Source organism: Neomonachus schauinslandi, chromosome 5 (genome assembly GCF_002201575.2).
Source record: "Neomonachus schauinslandi chromosome 5, ASM220157v2, whole genome shotgun sequence".
Taxonomy (NCBI): Eukaryota; Metazoa; Chordata; class Mammalia; order Carnivora; family Phocidae; genus Neomonachus; species Neomonachus schauinslandi.
Genome location: NC_058407.1, coordinates 85,871,040 through 85,894,768, shown reverse-complemented (window position 1 = coordinate 85,894,768; position 23,729 = coordinate 85,871,040). Strand labels below are relative to the sequence as shown.

At 39.5% G+C, this 23,729-nt stretch overlaps 1 protein-coding gene across 2 annotated transcripts in view; it reads left to right on the top strand.

The window, feature by feature from the left end:
* The first annotated feature begins 656 nt into the window (after positions 1–656).
* Positions 657–23,729, top strand: part of AEBP2 (AE binding protein 2) — a 69,881-nt gene continuing 46,808 nt past the window's right edge. For both annotated transcript variants that reach the window (XM_044914915.1, XM_021690669.2), the window contains exon 1: positions 657–1,342. In XM_044914915.1, coding sequence (XP_044770850.1) covers positions 684–1,342 — 659 coding nt within the window. In that variant the 5' untranslated portion in view covers positions 657–683. The remainder of the gene's footprint in view (positions 1,343–23,729) is intronic.

Genomic DNA, 23,729 nt, shown 5'->3' with positions numbered 1-23,729 from the left:
TAAGACACGTTTGCTCTGAGACTGACTTAACCGTTTCTTGGGGTATTCAAACGAAGGTTGGATTGAAACCTGTGGCTCTGTGCTACGTGTGTGGACTTAGTACCTTGCATTGCATTATTTATTTTTATTCATTTTAATCGTCTCTCCTCGTAGATTGCAAGCTCTCAGAAGACCAGGGACTTGTTCGATTCCTGGCTCATTGCCCGTACACGGGGGACACTCCCCAAACATCCCCGGAATGAATGACTTTATCGTGAGAACTCGGAGGGCTGTTAAAATCCCCGGCTAGCACTCAGGCTTTCGTTCTGCGTGTCCCGGCGGCTGCGAGGCGGGGGAAGGCGTGGGCAGGCCCCAAGGAAACTCTGAGCACTGAGCGGGTCTGGGCGGGGGCCCGGCGGGGACACGGGTGGAGGCGCGGGCGAGGGCGCGGAATCCGCGGCCCGGGGGAGGCGCTACCTCGTGCCGCCGCGCAGGCGCGCAACCGTCTCCGCGTGAGTGCGCGCAGTCGCGCGCCTGTCCCCGCGCGGGCTCCGTAGCGCGTGTGCAGGCTGACGCAGCTCGCGGGCCCTCCTCCTGCTCTGCAGCGGCGTCGGCGGAGTTTTGGGCGTTTGGGAGGGGGCGAGGGAGCTAGAGTCAGGAGAGGGAGGCGGCGGTGGGGAGGAGGAGGAGGAGCAGGCGCCGCCATGGCCGCCGCTATCACCGACATGGCCGACCTGGAGGAGCTCTCTCGCCTGAGCCCTCTGCCCCCCGGCAGCCCTGGCCCGGCGGCGCGGGGCCGGGCTGAGCCCCCCGAGGAGGAGGAGGAAGAGGAGGAGGAGGAAGAGGAGGCCGAGGCCGAGGCGGTGGCAGCGCTGCTGCTGAACGGCGGCGGCGGTGGGGGCGGCGGCGGCGGAGTGGGGGGCGGCGAGGCGGAGACGATGTCGGAGCCGAGCCCCGAGAGCGCCAGCCAGGCCGGGGAGGACGAGGACGAAGAAGAGGACGAGGAGGAGGAGGACGAGAGCAGCAGCAGCGGCGGGGGCGAGGAGGAGAGTAGCGCCGAGAGCCTGGTGGGCAGCAGCGGCGGGAGCAGCAGCGACGAGACGCGCTCGCTGAGCCCCGGCGCCGCCAGCAGCAGCAGCGGGGATGGGGACGGCAAGGAGGGCCTGGAGGAACCCAAGGGACCGCGGGGCAGCCAGGGCGGCGGCGGGGGCGGCAGCAGTAGCAGCAGCGTCGTCTCTAGTGGCGGCGACGAGGGCTACGGGACCGGGGGAGGCGGAAGCAGCGCGACCTCCGGGGGCCGGCGAGGCAGCTTGGAGATGTCGTCGGATGGGGAACCCCTGAGCCGCATGGACTCGGAGGACAGGTCAGTGCACTGAAGCGTTTTCCCTTCCCTTCCTCATTTTACACTCGTGTGCCCCTCAGAGGGGGCCAAGGGGACTTTTTGCTGAGATCCCCCTGCTCCCCGAATCTTCGGCCCCTCCCCCAGGCTCTCAACTCGGAAATCTCTCCTGGTCGCCGCGCCCCTCTCGCTGCGGATAGCCGCTTCCAACTCTCAAACCAGTTCCCCCCCAACTCTCCTTTCCCCGCCCTCTTTCCCCTCGCTCTGCACTCTTTACGGACCTACGGACAGCTCTAACTCAGAAACAAACCTCAAAGTAGGCCCAGATCCTCTGGCGGAGCTTAAGAGGGCCTTGATGTACACACCTCGGTACACAGGGTTAGCTTCATCCAACCGTGTTCGCAAACACTTGTCAGAACTATAATTGACAAGTGTTTTCCAACATGGCTGGTCTCGCCTGGATTTAACAGAACTTCCTTGTTAGGGAGGAGACCCCCCAACTATCACTTTTCACTACTTAAGGAAAAGACTCATCTTTTATATTTAATCAGTACTTCTAAAATTCCTCCTGTGTAGTCATTAAGATACTCTCCAAAGTGATTTTAATAACTTCTATATTTTTGTGTGTGTTTGATCAAATCTGGGAGAAAGTTTAAAACAGGTATAAATTAGTGTAGAAAAGAATAATGAATTGATGTCCTTTAAAATAATTTTACGGAATCAAAGAATTGGAATCGTAATAAAATACAGTCTGGAAGGTACATCATGGTAGCATGTGGTTTATAATCCTTATATAATGCCTTAGCATGAATGTCATAATTTTAGATAATATTTAAAGTCATGTATTGGAGAGATCTCAAGAAACTAGCTTTTTTCTAAAGCTTGTTAGAAATAACGTGGATACTGACAAAAATACACTTCATTTTTTCCGAGACATTAAAATTTATTACATTAGTATGTTTTATTTGTTATTATCATTACTTCTGATCACTTTGGAAAACTTTATTTTAACTAATTGGTTTTTAAGGTACTTTTTAAACACAGAGAGAGAACCACGTCATGAATTTTATGCTGCTTCTAGCATTTATTTTGACTATCAGTGTTTCGATGAACAGATTTTTAACCATCGGTATTGACTTGGCTTTAAAAGTTTAAGTATTCTAAAGTTCTAGGAATTCTGATTGGTAACTAATAAAAAGAAAACTTTGGTTTATGTTTAATGTTATAAGGAATACAAAGCTCTAAATATGAAAATACAGCATTAGATTCTGTTTGACGTTTACTTTAATATCTAGTGAAAAAATATTTTGGATGGGATAAAATAGACTGTACAAACCCTAGAGAAATTGTGCTGAACTGTATAGGCATGGCAGGAAGGAGAGTCTTCAAGACAATTTAAAATGGATGTGAACCACACAATGAAGCATGTTATTTATCATTTTATTATATCCTCCTTCATTGATACCAGTAGATATTTGAAAGTTGACATCAGTTTATAACGTTAGCATCTACCACAGTTCTTCCATTTACCTAGCGCGTGCGGGCACACACATAAACGCTTAGCACTGCACAGTTTAAATGTCTATCCCATTCTCAGAACTCTGGTGCAGGATAGGAATTATTTTGACTTCCATTTAACAGATGAAGAAGCAAGTTGAGTGTCTTACTCAAAACAGTAAGTCTAGAATGGAAGTGGTGGTAGAGCTGGATCTGAACAAAGGTTTTCAAGCCCCCTGCTATTTCCACTTCACAAGAGTTAGAATACTTCAACTTAAATAATAAGCTGTGTCAGGATTTTTTTCTTTTTTTTTTTTGAGTTAATATCTATGCTACATCCCTTTAGGAGATGATGAACTATTGTCAAGTAATATTTCAGGAAGTGGAGTTTTGGCTTCATTGCATATTTTAAGATACTCACTGGAATATCTAACTTTTACATAATCTTTCAGAGTAAGATATTAGAGCCACAAGTCCAAATAAGGTTAAAACTTGATAGTCAAACATACTTGCTCTTCTTAATTCTTAAACTTTAGAGACCATAAAATATTGTAATCATTTTACTGTTTCAGGGTAATAGATTTATCACTTGTATGAAAAAGCTTTACTGGTGAAACTGGATATGGTGATTTTAATAATCTTCATTCTTAAATGACCGACCCCTTGTTGCCTTTAAGTTTGTTTTTTTTTTTTTAAGAGTCCTTTTAAATTTGGAAAGGATTCATAGTTCTTATGGACTGTCCTGCAGATTACACTAATCTATGTGGATTTTATAAATTAATTTCATGGTAGGAGGCTTTTATTTTTGTGACTGATGGAAGGATATCGTGATTTTAAAGTGCTTTTAAAAAACTTGGGGCATTCCTATCAATGATTTTATTATTAGAATTTACTGTTTTTTTTTAGAATGCCTATTCAGTTTTTCTCTTACTTTGAAAGTAGATCATACTTTTGAGTTAACATACTTTAGAATTTGTTGAAATGTCTTATTTTAACTGTAAGTGCTTCTTTTTAAGAAACATTGAGATATAAAGGCTTAGGTATTAAAGCTCATGATCCAAGGTGTCAGTTTACAAACATGTATTGGAAGTGTTGTGTGGTGAAAAGAGACTAATTTATAAAATGAATAAATGACACTTGGTACAAAAACATTGATTATTTTCCCCATGAGAAAGTTATTCAAACCAGAGTAAGGGTGTTAGTGTGTTTATTTTGGTAAAGTTAGAAAACAATGTTGATACGTAATTTATTTTCTTTAGGGGGATATTTAGCTACTCGAGACCACTATAAGCTAGCTTTTTTTTTTTTTACTTCAAACTTAAGCTTAACTACTTTTTAAAAAATTACTGCCTTTTAAAAAATAATCACCACCGTTTTAATTTCTGAGACTAATTTTTGAATAGAATTTAAAATATTTCTGAAATTTTTTTAGTTTACAAATTAGTTCTAGCTATTGAATCAGATTATACATTGAAAGTATTCTTACCTTTTCTGTATAAGTGAATTGATAATAACTACTTTTGTGGTTGTCTCATATATATATATAAAAATATATATACACATATATATGTTCTTCTCCCCCTCCCCCCGCCCCAACTAGAATAGAAGCCAAGACTTGTTTTGAAAAACCAAGACCACTTTTAGATTTCTATCAGCCTTTCTGGGTAAATTCAGATGTCAGGCGAAAAGTGCACTTGTAAGGATGCGGTGATAGGGAAAGGCATATAGTATGAAACTTAATGATCAGGAAAGGCCACAAGCCCTTACCATTTTTTGGATCAGAATTTGGAAACCCAGTCTTACGAGTTGCAAACTTTGAGGTGTAACTGACATTGCTCTGATGCTGGGAAAACAGGCTTATATTGCCCAATTTCTTAGTAGTATGATTGGGAAGATCTAATACGGAGCCTAAATTTCTAAATCCTATTAATGCCAGAAGGCTGGTTGCTGAAGTTATCATCAAGATTTATTAAGGATCTGTATGGTTGAGGCAATACAATACTTTTATGTAAAGTAATTTTTGCTCATACTTCATGATAAACTCCTTTCAGTACTTAACCTCTTCAATTCTGAAGCAGCTGTCTGTAGTCTCTCAAATCATTCTTTTAGCTACCCTTTTATTTTGATTAAATTTAGGGAAAAGAGCTTTTAATTTTTTTTATTATGTTAATCACCATACTTCACATCATTAGTTTTTGAGGGAAAAGAGCTTTTAGTAGGTCTCAGTTTTCATTGACGACCTGTAACTCCCAGTTAAGGAAGGCATGGCTCTGTGCCCAAAACAAAATCATGAAAAAACTGACAAGACTTCAGGATTGAATTTATGGAGAGATTCTAGGGGGTCATTTTACTTTAAGAAAAATTAAGACTCCTGTGTTGAGTCGATTAGAGAAACCTGTGTGTAAGTTGATTTGCTAACCAAACACAGGTATTTTCTGTGTGCTGAACTCTTTACTAAGTATTGTGGAAGATGGGAAGAAAAAATGCTTCCCACTTCATCCATCTTGCATATTATTGTGAGACTTTTAATTCCAAGGTGTAGGTTTTTCCCTAGTTCCTAGCACAAAACTGCATTGACTCTAATGTAAACAAAGTCAAATTTCACACTTTGCCAATTGTATTAGCTATTTATTCCTGTGTAATAAATTTCTTTCAAATTTAGCAACTTAAAGGAACAGACATTTGTTAATTCTGAGAGTCAGGAGTGGATAGGCTTAGCTGGGTGGTTCTGGCTCAGGGTTTCATGAGGTTGCAGTGAAAAAGTTGGCCAGCACTGCAGTCATCTGAAGACTTGACTGGGGCTAGAAGTGTGTTTCCAAGATGGTTTACTTATTGTAGCTCTTGGCAGGATCCTTCAGTTACTCACCAAGTCAATATTTGTTTGTGTGTCCTCATAACATAGCAGCTATTTCCCCTTAGAGCAAGTGATTTGAGAGAGCAAGGAAGAAGCCGCAAAGTCTTTTTATGACCTAAAATATTTGCTTATTTTTTATTCTTCCTATGTTTTCTTTTTTCTTTTCTTTTTTTAAAGATTTTTATTTATTTATTTGACAGAGATAGACACAGCAAGAGCAGGAACACAAGCAGGGGGAGTGGGAGAGGGAGAAGCAGGCTTCCCGCGGAGCAGGGAGCCCGATGCGGGGCTCTCATGACCCGAGCCGAAGGCAGACGCTTAATGACTGAGCCACCCAGGCGCCCCTATTCTTCCTATGTTTTCATTTAGCGGATGAGTTTTTCCTGTTTTTCTTTTCATTCATACCCAGTTACACAATAATTCCTTCAGATTTTGTTCACCTAAGGCCACCTTTCAAAGCCCGTCAGAATGCCACAGTAAATCCTGGCTTTAATTTCTTTTTCCTTTTAATTCCCATAGATGTATTTTTGTTCTTTTCCTCCCTGCTTATGGCTCTGTTCTGTAGGTGGTGGGATGTAGAATATCTCTACATCTGTATACAGAGCATGTAATCTGAGTCCGTCTGAATTCAGATCTTTGTATTGCTGCCTGTATTATGATTTTAAGTTAAATCTTTGAGCCTTAGTTCCTTAACTGCGAAAAAGAGTTAGGTTTTACCATGAAGGTATTCTAAAGTCCAAATGAATTTCTGTTCGAGTCCTATGAACTTCTTTGAAGAATCCATGTTATTTGAATGCTTGGTTCATCCTTTTTGTTGTACAGTGGTATTTTTGAGAGCAGGGACAGTTTAGCTCATTTAGATCTAAACACAGTACCTTGGATTTGTGAGTACTTAATTATTAGAATTAAATTGAAATACCGACAGTAGCATTTATATAAATAAAGGAGACTGTAAACTGGGGGCCAGGAATTAGTGCCTTTGGTTGGATCATTGTATTTGGTGTTGGTAAGTTTAAAGTTTACTGGGTCCATGTACTCCAATAAAGCCCGTGAGATCCTATGCAAAATTTCATGTGATTTCTCTGAGATGTCAACAACTTCTATCAGATTTTCAAGAGTTTGGTCCAAGTTAAGAACTACCTATTTAGGGGCGCCTGGCTGGCTCAGTTGGTAGAGCCTATGATTCAATCTCGGGCTCATGAGTTCAAGCCCCATGTTGAGAATAGAGTTTACATAAAACAACAAAACAAAACATGGGGCGCCTGGGTGGCTCAGTCGGTTAAGTGTCCTACTCTTGACTGCTGGTTTCTGCCCAGGTCATGATCTCAGGGTTGTGGGATCCAGCCCTATGTGGGGCTCTGCACTGAGCGTGGAGTCTGCTTGAGATTCTTTCTCTCTTCCCTCTGTGCCTCCCCCTGCTCACATGCATGTGCCCCCCTCATATAAATAAAGTCTTAGAACAAAACAAAAACAATTTACCAATTTAGAGGAGATCCAGAGGTGCATAATAAATATTTATTAAATGATTGTGGACAAGTCTATAAAAAAAAGTTGGAACAATTCTGAAATTGTGAATTTCTGTATACATATTTTTATAAATGAGTTTGGGTATGAAAAATCTGAAATGGATAATCACCACAGAGTTTTTTCCCTAAATCATTGTTTGTTTTTTAAAAGATATTATTTATTTATTTGACAGCGAGTGAGAGAGTGAGGGACAGCACAAGCAGGGGAGCAGCAGAGGGAGAGGGAGAAGCAGGCTCCCCACTGAGCAGGGAGCCCAATGCCAAGCTCATTCCCAGGACCCCGGGATCATGACCTGAGCTGAAGGCAGAAGGCAGACGCTTAACTGACTGAGCCACCCAGGTGCCCCTCCTAAATCACTGTTAAGAAGCATTTACTGTAGGGGCCCCTGAGTGGCTCAGTTGTTAGGTGTCTGCCTTCAACTCAGGTCACGATCCCAGAGTTCTGGGATCGAGCCCCGCGTCGGGCTCCCTGCTCGGCCGGAAGCCTGCTTTTCCCCCTGTTTGTGTTCCCTCCCTCGCTATGTCTCTCTCTGTCAAATAAATAAAATCTTGAAAAAAAAAAAAAAGCATTTATTGTATAAAAATGCATAACATTTTATCAAAGTTAAGGAGGGAGAAAGTGTAGGGAGAGCAGTTGTTTAAGACTGATTTGAGTCAGAATGTGTGGTTTGAATTCTGGCTCTCACTTAAACTGGGTGACTATGGGACAGTTATTTAAATTACTTACCATCTTACTACTCAGGTTTCTCATCTGCAAAAGGGGTCAATAATAGTTAACTATCCTGTAAGATTGTTATGGGGATTACATGTAGAGTGTTTGGCACACAATCTATTTTATTTGATTAAAGATTTTATTTATTTGTCAGAGAGAGAGAGGGCACAAGCAGGGGGAGTGGCAGGCAGAGGGAGAAGCAGGCTCCCCACTGAGTAAGGAGCCTGATGGCGGGACTGATTTGGGACTGATGCGGGACTTGATGCCAGGACTCTGGGATCATGACCTGAACCAAAGACAGATGCTTAACCGACTGAGCCTCCCAGACGTCCCGGCGGCACACAGTCTATTTTTTTTTTTTTAAAGATTTTATTTATTTATTTGAGAGAGAGAGAGAGCACAAGCAGGGGGAGAGGCTGCTGCTGAGCAAGGAGCCCGATATGGGGCTTGATCCCAGAACCTGGAGATAATGACCTGAGCTGAAGGCAGACTCTTAACCATCTGAGCCACCCAGGCGCCCTGGCACACAGTCTATTTTAAATGTTTACTGCATACATAGAACCCCTTTGTTTTGTGCCAGGTAGTATTCTAGGTGCAGGGTAAAGAGCAGTGAGTAAAACAAAGCCCCTGACTTCACGGGTGGGCAGACAGATTGCACAAATGAACTAGAAGTGGTTAGTAATGATTTATTGTTGTTATGAAGCGATATCAGATCTGAATGCCAGAATGTACTAGGCCAACTGTTAAATGTGTGGCAGGTATCTGTAAATGAGTGCTGCAGAAACTTGCAAAAGGATATGCCAGGCCAAATACTTCATTGCAAAATCTACATTTTAATGGCTTTTTAACATATATACACACACACACACATATATTCAGTGGTTGACCTAAAAGGCCATATAATAGTTTTTAATATGTAAGTGAAGCTACTGATCTATTAGTAAAAATCTTTGGAGTGTATTCTCTAGTAATAGTAATGGATTTACAGTGATCTAATCACATGTTGAGTTCATTTTTATGATGGATAGTTTGCATTTGTGAAAATCATGGTTATATTGGCCTTGGAACTAAATGGACAATTTTGGGCATCAGAGGAGATGAGAGGGATGTATGGATGTTTAAAAAAGCCACATTTTGAGCATTTATTCCGATGGTTAGCATGGTGCTCTGTCTAGTGTTAAGAAAGAAATGTGATGGTTCCTCCCCAGTTTTTATTTTTTTAAAGTAGGCTCCATGCCCAATGTGGGGCTTGAACTCACTACGCTGAGTTTGAGTCAGATGCTCTTTACAGACTAAGCCAGCCAGGTGCCCCCAGATAGCTAGTTTTTAATGAGAAGACTAAAAAGATGATTCCACTGTTCTCTAGTTTTTCTGTAAAGTGTGACACAGTACATTAAAATAAAAACTGGCAAGTATTGTAGTCAATGGTTAAAGTTTCGGTGGGGAGGGGGTTGGAGTTTAGGGTTAGGTGAGTGATGAGAAAATGTTTCTAAAGATTTATTTATTTGAGAGAGAGAGAACACAAACAGGGAGGAGGGGCAGAGGGAGAGAGAGAAGCAGACCCCCGTCCCCCACTGAGCAGGGAGTGGGACCCTGGGATCATGACCTGAGCTGATGCCTTAACCGACTGAGCCACCCAGGTGAGGGAAGGAGAAATTTTTAGAAAGCCTAAATGAAACAGGAAGAATAGAGCCTACCATATTCAGGAGACTTCCTGCCTAGGTCAGAGGGTTCACATTGGAACTGAGAAATAAGAATGGCTAAAGTGGGATTTTTCATGCCAATAACAGATGTTGGCATTTTTGTCAGTGTAGGTCTGTGAATCAGTTTTTTTTTTTTTTTTTGCCTCTCTCCAACTTCTCTTTGTAACTCCTAATCACATTCAGGTTTTATCTCAAACATTTTCACAGGCATGACCATCCCTGATTTCTTTGTTAGACACATGCTAGCACGCCCAAGTTCTTCATTGCCCTTGTTACAATTTGAGTATTACTTACTGTTCATCTCTCCTGCTAGAGGTTATGCTCCCTGAGAACAGGAATCATGTCTCTTCTGATCATTGTTCTATCCAGAGCACCTGGCACAGTGCCTGATGCTTATTTTAGGTGCTTTTTTTTTTTTTTAAGATTTTATTTTTAAGTAATCTCTCCACCCAGTGTGGGGCTCAAATTTACAATGCCATGATCAAGAGTTGCATGCTCTACCGACTGAGCCAGCCACGCACCCCTTAGGTATTCTTAAATGTATTTTGGATGAATGATGAAACTTCTTTGTTACAGGAAAATTTGGCAAAAGTAGAGAGGAAATTTTGGGAGTTGGGAGACCAATTAGGAAGTGGTAGGAATAGTTACAGGTGTGAAATGAGACTTGAACTAGGGTACAAGTTGGGGAAAAAGTCATGCTTGGGAAACTAAATCAAAGGAAAGAAAAACTAATTTCCTGAGTGGCTTATAAGAAAAATATTATGTTATTATTTCTGAGTAAAATGTTTTTTTCTTGAGGATTTCATTGGAACAATAGCTTGCTTATTTTTCCAGACACATCCGTCACTAAAATAACTCAAGGAAAAGTTAACCTTAACTTAGAAGGAATTATAATTTAACTTCTCAGAAGTTGTTTCCCTGCCTGTAAAATAGAATATCTTAGTGTTGTGATTAAATGAGATGGAATATGTAAAGGGCCTAGGGCTATATTTAATTCATAGAGTCATTTATGCTTCCATTTCTTATGCAGATAGATGTGGAAAGAAAACTGTGAGAGTAAGTAATTCATATTATAGTACTGGCTTACTAGAGACTGCTTGCAAATCATTTCTCTGAACTTCAGATTGATTCCTTTTCTTAAAAGTGAGGGTTTTAAACAATGTAAAATAATTTGGAGCTCAAATTTGGTGATTCTGTTGTAGACTTGGCAAATGCTCTATTTTATCCTTTCGATAACCCAGAATATTGGAAGCATAGCTTTGCTATATCCAGGATCTCAAAGATACTTTACATAGGTTCTTCTGGGTTCAAAAATCACCATACTTTATGGTGTCATATTGAAATATCCATTTGTGTTTGTCTTTTCTAGGTTATAACATTTTTAAGAATTAAAATCTGGTTCTGTTTATTTTTATACTTCCATTCCCTACCAGCTGTACTTACCTATTGCACTGCCTATATTCAGAACTTAATAATCGGTTGAATTCAACTGAATGTGGATGTATCTGATACGTATTTCTTGTTTTTCACTATCATAACTGTATGAAACAGGAAGGAGAACCGTTCTGTGCCTTTTATCTTCCCCAGTTTTTTTTTTTAAAGTTGGTTTACTTAAGTAATCTCTACATGCAACGTGGCACTCAAACTCACAACCCCAAGATCAAGAGTCCTCATGCTCTTGTGACTGAGCCACCAGGCACCCCTTCTCCCAATTCTTTTTAACAGCATATGTAGAAACAGTATTTGAAAAAAGTTGTGATTTTTGAAAAACTAAAAAAGCAGACTTCCCCAACTAATACTTTGTTTCCCAACAAAAAAAATAAATTTAGATACTATTTTAGGAGAAAACTACTATTCTGTACTTTGCTTATGAATCTGAGACTTTTGAGCTTATTGGAAGGATTTTATGAAGTTCACTTCATTGCGTCCTCACAAACTAATGAGGCAAGGAAGTGCAGACATTAGAACTTGCCCAAACTTACACCTCTCCTTGAGAATGCAGGCAGTCCTGGCTCTGGATGTGCTCTTAGCTACTATACTGCCTATATGACTCTTGTAACCAACCTTGACTGGGGAAGTTTAATTAAAATACTATTAAGTCAGTGGCTAGTTTAAATTTCAACTGCCTCTTTTGCAAAGAATAACTTAGGAGCTTGAATTCATTTACCTTTCTGAGCCTCATTTTCGTTGGTAATTATAATATACATAGCCTAGATCCCTTTTAAGACTGTGAAGTATAAAAGTTGTTTTTAAGTGTTGTAGCTATTCAGTCTTTAGGCGAATAGAGAGTCTTTATTGGCATTTTATTTAAGTTTAATGCTTTTCGAAGTCCCTGTCTTGCTTTCTGGTTTCCATTTATGTTTCAAATTTCTAAAAAGATGAAGTGTTACTAATTAGAGAAAATATAGAGACTGTAGAAGGGTATTTGTATTTCTCAGTAAATACATTTACTATATCATTGCTAAATTATAAAATTTTTGTCATTACTTTTTATAAATATTTGTTAAAGTACCGAGAGTGGATAAATCAGCAGATCTTTTAGTGCTTTACGTTCATGTTGGCAGTCATTTGAACATGTCTTTTGAGGCGTTGAGGACTCCTGTAGGCATTTTTGGCAGAAATGTGTGTACTGAAATCATCTGATAAAATCATTTTTATGATTTAACACTAACTTAAAAACAAGTAAATGTGATTGTTTCTTATAAAATGGGTGTTAGTCTTCATAGATTTTTTAACCTACCGTCTTTGCATATAGGCATTTTCCTGGAAATCTTTTTGAAGGTAAAAGATTAAAAAAAAAAGAAGGTAAAAGATAACTCCTTATAATGTAATTACATTGGAATAGAATGTTTTTAGTAATAGTCTTTTTGAAGGTAATTGCTTGCTGATCTGGTCTTAAACTGCTTGAAAAATGTGGGTGGAGTAATCTTAAAGAGCAATAGACTAGAAATGAGAAGCAGATTTAAAATGATGTGCACAGTGGCAATATACGAATGCAGCCTACTTGTTTTCCATAAGCTGTATTTCATCATTGTTGCATAAAGTCCCTTTTGACCAATTTAGTGAATGCTGCTGGGTCTTAGGGAAAAAATCTTTTGTTTTTATTCAGAGAAATAATTGTAGGGATGGAGAGTAGTCTTTTTCTTGATTAGAAAAACCCATTTTAGCTTTTTAAATTACAGTGATAATAGCTTGTAATTACAGTAACAATAGTAATAATAATATCTTGGTTTTGGCTAATGATTTTTAGTGTGCCTCCAATTAATTTTTATGATTATCTCAGTATGACAAAGCCATATATTTTACTTGCCTTAAAAATCCTACTTAAATTTGTCACTAAAAGTATGTGAGCATTTACTGTGTGCAAGGCACTACACTACCTAGGCTTAGGAGTTTACTCTAAATGAGAGACTTTTAGGTGATTCATAGTACAAATCAAGCAGATCAGAAGGAGCAGAATTCTTTCCACCTTAGGTGAGTAGGGAGGGCCTTAAGGAAATGTGGCTGGAGCATATATAACGCATGTAATAAAACAAGCACTTGTCTTTACTTCTTTTTTCTTTTTTACTTTTTTTTTTTAAAGATTTTATTTATTTGTGAGAGAGAGAGAGAGCACGTGTGCAGAAGCAGGGGGAGCCTGCAGGCAGAGGGAGAAGCAGGCTCCCTGCTGAGCAAGGACCCTGGGATCATGACCTGAGCTGAAGGCAGATGCTTAGCTGACTGAGCCACCCAGGCGAACCTTTACTTATTTCTTCTGATCGCTTCTGAGCTTAAAGATCTAAAAGCCTTCAGCACCGTAGCAGTTTGGAAGGCAAAACCAGGCAGCCTTACAGAAATCTGATGTGATCTAAATTCCTTAATGGCATTTAAAACCCAATTTCATAATTTACTATTTGTTCTTGATAAAAATCAAAGTGACTGCCCCTGTCCCTAGACAAATGAATATTTGGAGTTGAATTTTATGTTGGCAATCTTAGGCTCCTATCTGTTTTAGTGGCTTAAGTTCTAAATTTGGGACAAGTTCTATCTGAGGATAGTGTTGCTTTCTATGACCTTGAATTAATTTTTTTATGAAGCTAATTGGCTTGTAGGAATCTTTTTTTTTTTTTTTAAGATTTTATTTATTTATTTGACAGAGACACAGCGAGAGAGGGAACACAAGCAGGGGGAGTGGGAGAGGGAGAAGGAGGCTTCCCACTGAGCAGGGAGCCCGATGCGGGGCTTGATCCCAGGACCCTGGGATCATGACCTGAGCCGAAGGCAGATGCCCAAAGACTGAGCCACCCAGGCACCCCTTTTTTTTAAGAGAGAGAGGAGGGGCAGAGGGAGAGAATCTTAAGCAGGCTCCCTGCCCCGCTAGAGGCAGATGTGGGGCTCGATCTCATAACCCTGAGATCATGACCTGAGCCAAAATCAAGAGTGGGGCGTTTAACCAACTGAGCCACCAACTGAGCCACCCAGGCGCCCCAGGAATCAAATTTAATAGTTTATCTTGTTAGCAAAACTATATGCCTCAAAGAATCAAATTATATGTAAGTGTTAAATATCTTTTGTGTGTGTTACAGATGTACAAAAGCAAAGAAACAACTTTCTGTATGAGCACACCAAGTGAAACTGTTATTTTGACATGTGATATGGGCTGCATTTCAGTATTTCTCAAATATGTGGTTTGCCCCTATTCTTCCTTTATATAAATGTAGCAGCTGAGTTGTTTGGCATTGGTGTTTTGTATTTGTGTGACTTTGGGCAAGTCACATAATTCCTGTGTCTCGGTCTTTTATCTGTTAAGATGAGGATACTGATGTACTTATCTCATGTAGTTGTTGTAAACATTAAATGAGTTAATACATGTCAAGCATTCTTCCAATTACTATGGCTCCATGACAACCAACTCCAACATTTAGTGATTTAAAACAATTACTTTGCTTACAAATCTAAGATCTGAGCAGGGCTGGGTAGGGTTAGATCATTCCTGCTCTACTTGGTGTCAGTTTAGAACAGCATAAAGGCTGGGAACTGTAATCACCAGAAAACTTACTTACCCACTCACCTATCTGTCACATGTGTGGTGCCTGGGCTGAGAAGACCGAAACAGCTGGGACTCCCTGGCATCTCTCTCTAGCTCTGTGTACTTTTTTCATGAGATCTCTTGAACATGGTGGCTTTAGGGGAGCCAGATTTCTTTATGTGGTAGTTCTGGTCTTCCAAGCTGTGTGTCCCAAGAGTGAGTCAGGCTGAAGCTGTAGTATTGCCTTTTATGACCTCGCCTTGTAAGTCTTGCAGTATCACTTTTGCAGTAGTCTCAGGCTTGTTCACATTCAAGGGGAGGTAATAATGACCCCCCAGCACCTTGATGCCATATTGTAAGAAAAGGATATGGGAAAGTGTATATGGTGTGGCCATCTTTGGGAAATAAACTCAGTAAGTTTTAGCTGTTATGATAAAGAATAGGAGGGCAGATTTAAATAGAGCACCTTTTGTGATGCAAATTTTGATTCAATAGGTTATATGATCTTTTTTTTTCCCTTAGGAGAAAGTCATAAAATGTAACAGGCAGGCAGTTCATAATATTCTTGAACTGCCTGTTCCTTTTAACTGGTTTAGTTTTGACTTTCAATCCCATTTTCAGTGCCTAGAATAAGGAGCAGGGCACAAAATTATAGTCCATTGCAACAAATGGAGGTGAGGAATAGTAGAATTTCACTCTTAAAGTTTGTATATTCATATAATATCAGGGGTACAACTTCACACTTGTCAAGAATACAGGCTTGTCTTAAATGCTTGGCACTCCTGAATTTTAGCCTTTAATAATTTTGATTGTAAGCATGGGAGAGACATAGAGTAATCATTCTAGTAGTGAGTGGCAATTTCGTAGATGACAGGAACATCACCTGTTAGCCAAATAACAACTTACCTCGTTCTGTGATTAGATTAGGAATCTAATGTGGATATAATGCTGTTTACCTACAATTTGATAAATACCTTGAAAACTGTGTATAATTTACATATTTCTATGTAAAGCTATTACCAGTTAGAATTAAGCTAAGTTTATAATGCTTGCTCTGACCCTGTTAAATGTAACTTATAAATCATTAGAATTTTTATTTCTTTTTATCTCATGCCACTTTCTTCAGTCCATATGGAGGACCATGTTCATTCTTTTAAAATAAGAATTATAGAATATTTGTTTTATAGTAAGTCAGATAGAAGCTTACGAACCTAAGACTTTCTGAAGATTATATGGTTTTCATTGAAGAACAAAAATAAAACAGCCTTGATTCTTTAGAGATTAGGAAGGTTCTTTTGTGGAACCTCAATCAATAACTTCGAGATCCTGAAGGAAGTGGTTAGATGCCTTGATCATCTTGTTTTCCTACTATATTCTTTTTTTTAGATTTTATTTTTTATTTATTTTTTTTAAAGATTTTATTTATTTATTTGACAGAGAGAGACACAGCAAGAGAGGGAACATAAGCAGGGGAGTGGGAGAAGGAGAAGCAGGCTTCCTGCAGAGCAGGGAGCTGGATGCGGGGCTCGATCCCAGTACCCTGGGATCATGACCTGAGCCGAAGGCAGACACTTAACGACTGAGCCACCCAGGCGCCCCTTTAGATTTTATTTTTAAGTAATCTCTACAGCCAATGTGGAGCTTGAATTCACAATCCCCAGATCAAGAGTTGCACGTTCCACTGAATGAGCCAGTCAGGTGCTCCTTCCTACTACATTCTTTAAGTTTATGGCACTTTTTTATCCTCTCTGTCACTTACTCTGTATATGATACAGCTCCATGTTTTCTAACTGTTTTTTTGTTGTTGTTGTTTCTAACTTTTTAATGTAAAAGTACTATCCATTTCATAACTTGTAGTTTGACAGTTTTGAGGACTATTGTTGAGAAAATAATCTAAAAACAATTTACAGACTGAGTAGTGGATGACATTTTTCCCCCAAATGAATTTTTGTGTGGAACCCCAATGCCTAAGACATATTAAAATGATATTTTATTAGTATTTATTTTTTATAAGTTCAAAAATTTTACATTAATTTATAAAGTCAGAACAGTAAAACTTAAGTGAATTTAAATTCGAAGTAGGTTTTGTAAATCAACATTACAAGTTTATGTCAGTTTTAATATTCAAACAAAATTTCCTTATTCTATTTTTTAAATTCTTTTTTTTTTGTCAGTCTCACCAGAGGTTTTCAGCTTTTTTTTAAAAAAGATTTTATTTATTTATTTGTCTGGAGAGAGCATGTACAAGCAGGGGGAGCGGCAGGCAGAGGGAGAAGCAGGCTCCCCACTGAGCAAGAGCCCAATGTAGGACTCGATCCCAGGTCCCTGGGATCATGATCTGAGCTTAACCCAATTAACTGACTGAGCCACCCAGGTACCCACCCCCTTTTTTTTTTTTTAATATTTTATTTATTAGAGAAAGAGGCAGAGATAGAGAGAGTACGAGCAGGGAGGAGAGGGAGAAGCGGGGGAGCCAGCTTGAGGCTGGATCACAGGACCCTGGGATCATGACCTGAGCCTAAGGTAGATACTCAACTGACTGAGCCACCAAGTGCTCCACCTTGTTCTATTTTGGCTGCTTAGTCTTGAAAATTTGACTTGCAGATATGGGCAGCTTGTCTTTCAGTCTCCATATACTACACTTAGTTCTACTGATCAAGAGCTACGAAAGGGGATTACTAGTAGGGAAATTTTGTTTGAAAAATACCATTACTTAATCTTTTTTTTTTTTTTTTTAAAGATTTTATTTATTTATTTTGACAGAGAGACAGCAAGAGAGGGAACACAAGCAGGGGGAGTGGGAGAGGGAGAAACAGGCTTCCCGCCGAGCAGAGAGCCAGATGTGGGGCTCGATCCCAGGACCCCAGGATCATGACGTGAGCCGAAGGCAGATGCTCAACGACTGAGCCACCCAGATGCCCCACTTAATGATCTTAATTGTGTTTATATCACAAATGCAAAAGTGACTAGAGCCTCAAACTTTTTTTTTTTTAAAGATTTTATTTATTTGACAGAGACACAGCGAGAGAGAGAACACAAGCAGGGGGAGCAGGAGAGGGAGCAGCAGGCTTCCTGCCGAGCAGGGAGCCCAGTGCGGGGCTCCATCCCAGGATCCTGGGATCACGACCCAAGCCGAAGGCAGACGCTTAACGACTGAGCCACCCCGGCGCCCCTAGAGCCTCAAACTTAAGCAGTAAAACTCTTAGTATTGTTTCATGTCAGCCCTTTAATTTGTTACTAGCTCCCTAGGAGGGGAGAGCATGGAGCAAGTAACTGTGAGTCTTCTTGGAAGGTGTTTACTAGGTAAGGCATAAGGGTGTGATTTGCAGATCTAATTTTATGTAAATGGACGTGTGGAGGCCTAAATTAGATCTGCAGTACAGATCTGCAACTTTGCTAATCAATGACATATTTATTAGGAAATTCTGATATTTTAAGTGTTTTGAGTGACAAGAGTAAATTATACTTGAATTGAAATTATATACCCATATATCTTCAGGCCCCTGTTCTCAACCCTCCTTTAAAGTTAGACATTTCAGGGGCACCTGGGTGGCTCATTTGGTTAAGCATCTGCCTTCGGCTCAGGTCATGATCCCAGGGTCCTGGGATAGAGCCTGTTTCTCCCTCTCCCTCTGCCTGCCGCTTCCCCTGCTCATGCCTTCTCTCTCTCTGTCAAATAAATAAAATCTTACAAATAAAGTTAGACATTTCAGTAATCTAGAAATTAGGAGCAGGGAGAGGAAAAGTATCCTTGGTATCTTACCAAGGAAAATCCACAATTCAAATGAATTTCCTCATAGGTAACTGAAAAGAAACCTCCTGATAAGGCTTCTACTCATTGGGCCTCGGATTCAATTTCAAATTCAGCAGTTACACTCAGAATAAAATAAAAATATTCCAGCTCAGAAACATACTCTTTCCAATCTCTTTTAGGGAGTCATTTAAGCTTTGCTCCAGAACAGTGGTTCTCAAACATTTTGCTTTTAAAAACCCATTTGCGTTCTTAAATATTGAGGAATATAACTTAGATCTCAGTAAAGCTATTAAAAAAGTTATTGAAAAATTAAAGAGCTTTTGTTTATGTGGGTTACATTTATCACTATTTTACAGGAGCAGAAATTAATACCAAGAACTTTAGAAACATTAATTTAAGAATAAACCAATATGGGGACACCTGGGTGGCTCAGTCGTTAAGCGTCTGCCTTTGGCTCAGGTCATGATCCCAGGGTCCTGGGATCGAGCCCCACATGGGGGTCCTTGCTCGGCGGGAAGCCTGCTTCTCCCTCTTCCACTCCCTCTGCTTGTGTTCCCTCTCTCACTGTGTCTCTCTCTGTCAAATAAATAAAAATCTTAAAAAAAAAAAAAACAATATGTATATGTATTTTCTATCTTTTTAAGGAGGCTCCCTGCCCAATGTGGGGCTTGAACTCACGACCCTGAGATCAGGAGTTGCATGCTCTACTGCCTGAGCCAGCCAGGCACCCCTAAACAGTATTTTCTTAGTGTAGAATAACTTTTCCAGTTAAAATTGAAGAGGGATGTTTTATAGTTAATGTCTTTAATATCTGGCTTAACAGCTGGTTTTTCATATCTACTTTTGCATTCAGTCTGTTGCAATGAATTGTTTGGTTGAACTATACGAAGACTACTTGGCCTCATACAGATATTTAGTTGGAAAAGGAAGGATATTTTAATAGCCTTTTTAGGTTAATTGTATGGCTATTTCATAGTTTTTTGTTTTGTTTTGTTTTATAGTGTTTGCAGTGTAGAATCTGAAACCGTATCAGTGAACTTACTCTGTTACATGAAGACCATGGTCTTGTCCTCCATCATGATAATATAGCATCCATGTATTGCTTCCTCTTTTCCTGTATCTTGTCATTTAGCAAGCTGCTCTTTACTTTTCAGTGTTGGCAACCCTGTCAGCTGTGGTCATATCCACCACACAGATGTTTTGCTTGATAGTATTTGAGTTCTCAAAGAAGAGTCTGTTCTTATAGTGAGTTGGCCTTTGAATTCTCAGAGGAAATCATTTTCATAAAATCTGTGTACTTTAGATGTTGGGGTAAAAAAGTCTGGTGTGCTGGGTGTTTCTTAAGAGGAAAAGGGCCCATGGAAAAGAGGGTAAAGGGAATGTTGTTATGTTGAAAATGTCTCATGTCCTTCTCTAAATATTGCATTTGAATTTCCAACATGTGTTTTTTTCGAAACTTAGGGATTATCTGTTGTCACAGGGTGTGCGTGTGTGTCTGTGTGTTTTTGTGTATGCTTTAGTTTATCATTTTGCAATGGGAGATACTTCCTTACATAGTCTGATCAGTCTAACTTGGGTAATAATGGTAAAAGATCTTTTAGAGTCTTGCTACTTACACTGTTGTAGCAGTAGTCTCAACAAGTAGGTGCTTGTTAAAAATACAATATCTTAGGTTCTACCCCAACATCTACCAAATCAGTATCTATTTAATAAGATTCCAGGTAATTCATATAATATTGAGAAGCACTGCTTTAGATTATTATAATTATCTGAATAGTAAGAGTGCTTTTTCTGGCTTCGGTTTTTGTCCAAATACTAGGCTGCTTTTGTTCACATTTTACAGAATCAATAGGTGTTCATTGGGAAGGAGAACTGAGTGAAAACTTTTAATGTATTTACTATCCTAGGAATATTACAGGATCAAGTGAAAGGAATGTCCTCGTCTAGTTCAGATCATCTTGATATCTTATTGTTACAGGAAGGAGGAGGACAGTGTTTTCTATGAGATCTACATCTAGCTCAGTGTCCTGTCAAAATCGAAATTAACTACAGCTTGTCTCCTGTGCTCTCCTGCATCAGGACTTTTGCCCTTTATCAGTCTTAGGAATGGGGAGAACCACTGATTTCAGCATGGGTCTGGGGCCAAAAGGGAGCCTGGAGGCTTAGGATTTGGGCACTTCCTAGAAATTGGAGGAACCTAAAAGGGCTATATGGCAGGACTCCAGCTGGCCCTGCTAGGGAATGGGAGACTCTGTGGGTATGCTGCACGTGTGTGAAGGTCTCTTGAGTCTTCTAGGGCATGGGACCTGTCCCTTACCTCCTCTGCCACTGCATTTGCAGCTTAGTTGCCATTGATAGAATTCATGCTCTTAACATCAGCATTACGCCATCTTTTTATGAGGATCTGTATCCACATGAAGTACTGTGTTTCAAGTGAAAGATACTGCACATAGACTGATTACCCAGTGCTTAGTGTTTATGGATATTTGGACTTACAAGGTTCCCCTTCTGTGGTAAAATTAATAAGCAAAAGTACATTAAGCACTGTGTAGATAGTCTTTATATTGCTAGTTGGATATGTTACAAGTAGGAGTCTCTTGACCTTTACTCTGTCCAATTTAAGGAGAAAATTGGTTTCATTTTCAACTAATTTTGGACTTTGACATGAAAGTAGTACATGTATGAGATTTAAAATTATACAAAAGGTATATATAGTCAAAGTTTCTCTCCTACTGACCCTCCCTTCCCCCCCTCCAAAAAAACATGGACAGTGTTTTGTGTATCCTTCAAAACAAGGTTTGCCTTTAGAGGATAGCTGTGTCTATATCTCCCTTTCCAACCTAGGTATGGAAATTAGAGCATTACTACCGTGTGTGCGTGCGTGTGTTTGTGCATGTGTGTGTGTTTACGCTTTGCTATACCTTAGAGATTGTATCATAGTAGGTCATTGAAATTTATCTCTTTCCCTAAGATTGTTTATAATTTGAGTGTGGTTGGTTGTTCACTTAAAACTACTAGTATTTTGGGGCGCCTGGGTGGCTCAGTTGGTTAAGCGACTGCCTTCGGCTCAGGTCATGATCCTGGAGTCCCTGGATCGAGTCCCGCATCGGGCTCCCTGCTCGGCAGGGAGTCTGCTTCTCCCTCTGACCCTCCTCCCTCTCATGCTCTCTGTATCTCATTCTCTCTGTCTCAAATAAATAAATAAAATCTTTAAAAAAAAAAAAAACAAAAACTACTAGTATTTTATTTGCCTTTGGAGTTAATTAGTATGGTTTACAAAAGTATGAGTTTTATAGTCAAAATGTATGAAACAGCAATAAGGAAAATAGGTAACCAACCATTTTGTGGTTAAGGGCCTCATGAAACTTGAAATTTCTAAGGCTCAAATTAAAATACGCATTTCAGTATAGAAAAACTGCCATACTCACAGTTTATTCCTGCAAAAAAACAAAAAAACATGAATAAATGTTTAGGTATTCAAGAGCTGATTTGCATTTGAGAGTTGAATAGAGATTACAATGGAAAAAAACCGAATCTCCACACCCAGTGTAGGGCTGGAACTTACAACCCCGAGATCAAGAGTCACATGCTCTACTGATTGAGCCCGCCAATTACAAAGTTTTAGAATGAAGTTTTAGAGTTTAAATTTAGAACATATATATTGACTGGTAGATAGCCAGATGAACTTACGTGAATATTCTTTAAAGGGAAATCTGAGACATTTTTCATGTCTGAAGCATCCTACAAAAACATTTTTGCTAGTTTTTTTAAATGGGTGCATAGGATGTTAGACACAAATTATTATTAAGCTTACTTAATAGGGAGGAGGGAAAACCAAAACAGAAAGCTTACTTAATAAAATTTATTTTGACTTTTACATACGAGCAAATAAGGTTGTGGTTTTAGGTGAATGTTCTTATTTTTAGAAGGTGTGTTCTGAAATAATTGTGGTTGAAGTATCATGTTTGCAACTTGCAGATGATTGAGAAAAAAAATTACAGCAAAAAGGACAAAATGTAAATTGTGAAGTTAAGATTTAGATACACTTTTCTGTGTTTTTGAAATTTTCTGTAATTAAAAACTTGGGAGTAGGGAAGCATACCCCTTAAGAGTTAATATAACTTTCATGATTTTTGTTAAATTGCAAGCAAATACATAGCTTTTGATGGATTTTAGCCTGCAAACATTGTTACTGTTGACCCCTCTGTGGTTGAAGCTACTTCCCTGTACTTTCTGTATTGGGAAGATACTAAAAAATTTTTTTTAATGAATTGCTTTTAATTTAAAAAAAAATTTATTTTTTTTAGAGAGAGAGAAAGAACGAGCACGAGGGGAGGGGCAAAGGGAGAGGGAGAAAACCTTAAGCAGACTCTGCCTAGCGTGGAGCCTGATGAGGGGCTTGATCTCACAGCCCTGAGATCATGACCTGAGCCAAGTTGGTTGCTTAACTGACTGAGCCACCCAGGCACCTCTAAAGATTTTTTTTTAAGATTTTATTTATTTATTTGATGAGTCACATATTCTCTTGACTGAGCCAGCCAGGTTCCCCTAAATTGATTGCTTTTAAAAGGAAGGCAAAACTGTGTTCATTTTATTAAGATATGAAATTTTGGGCATTCAGAATTCTGTTACTTTTATTTCTACTAAAATGTGATTTTCTTAATAAAAGGGTTACTAATATGTTATACTTTGTTTAGTAAATAAAAAGTAAAAAGGATTGATTGGCTTTTCAGTCCTTTTTTGTGGATTGAGATGAGTTTAAAAAATATTGAAGGCCAGGAAAAGACATTTTATTTGGACTTCAGTAAAATCAGGGAAACTTTGATTGTACCCAGTTTTCTCTCTTCTGCTTATTTAATTTTTTAAAAAAGATTTTATTTATTTGTCAGAGAGAGAGAGAGAGAGTGCGCACAAGCAGGGGGAGCGGCAGGTAGAAGGAGAAGCAGGCTCCCTGCTGAGCAAGGAGCCCAGTGTGGGACTTGATCCCAGGACCGTGGGATCATGACCTGAGCCAAAGGCAGATGGTTAACCAGTTGAGCCACCCAGGTATCCCTGCTTTTTTATTTAGAAGGGAAAATACAGTACAATTTCCCAAACTTATTTGAGATGGAGAGAGGTAGGCTATGACAAGCAGTTGTGTCCTCAGATTAGTGAATAGAAGATAAGATTTTGGATTAACAAGTGACTTGCAGAACTGTAAAGATACTCTTGATTCTTAAGTATTTATAGCTAGAGTAGCTATTACTCTGTTACTTTATTGTGCTTCTTAGAACTGTGGAAGGGATGAAATGTGTTGAGCTGTGTGTGTGTGTATGCGTGTGTGTGTGTGTGTGTGTGTTTTCTGTAGGTTTTAGTAT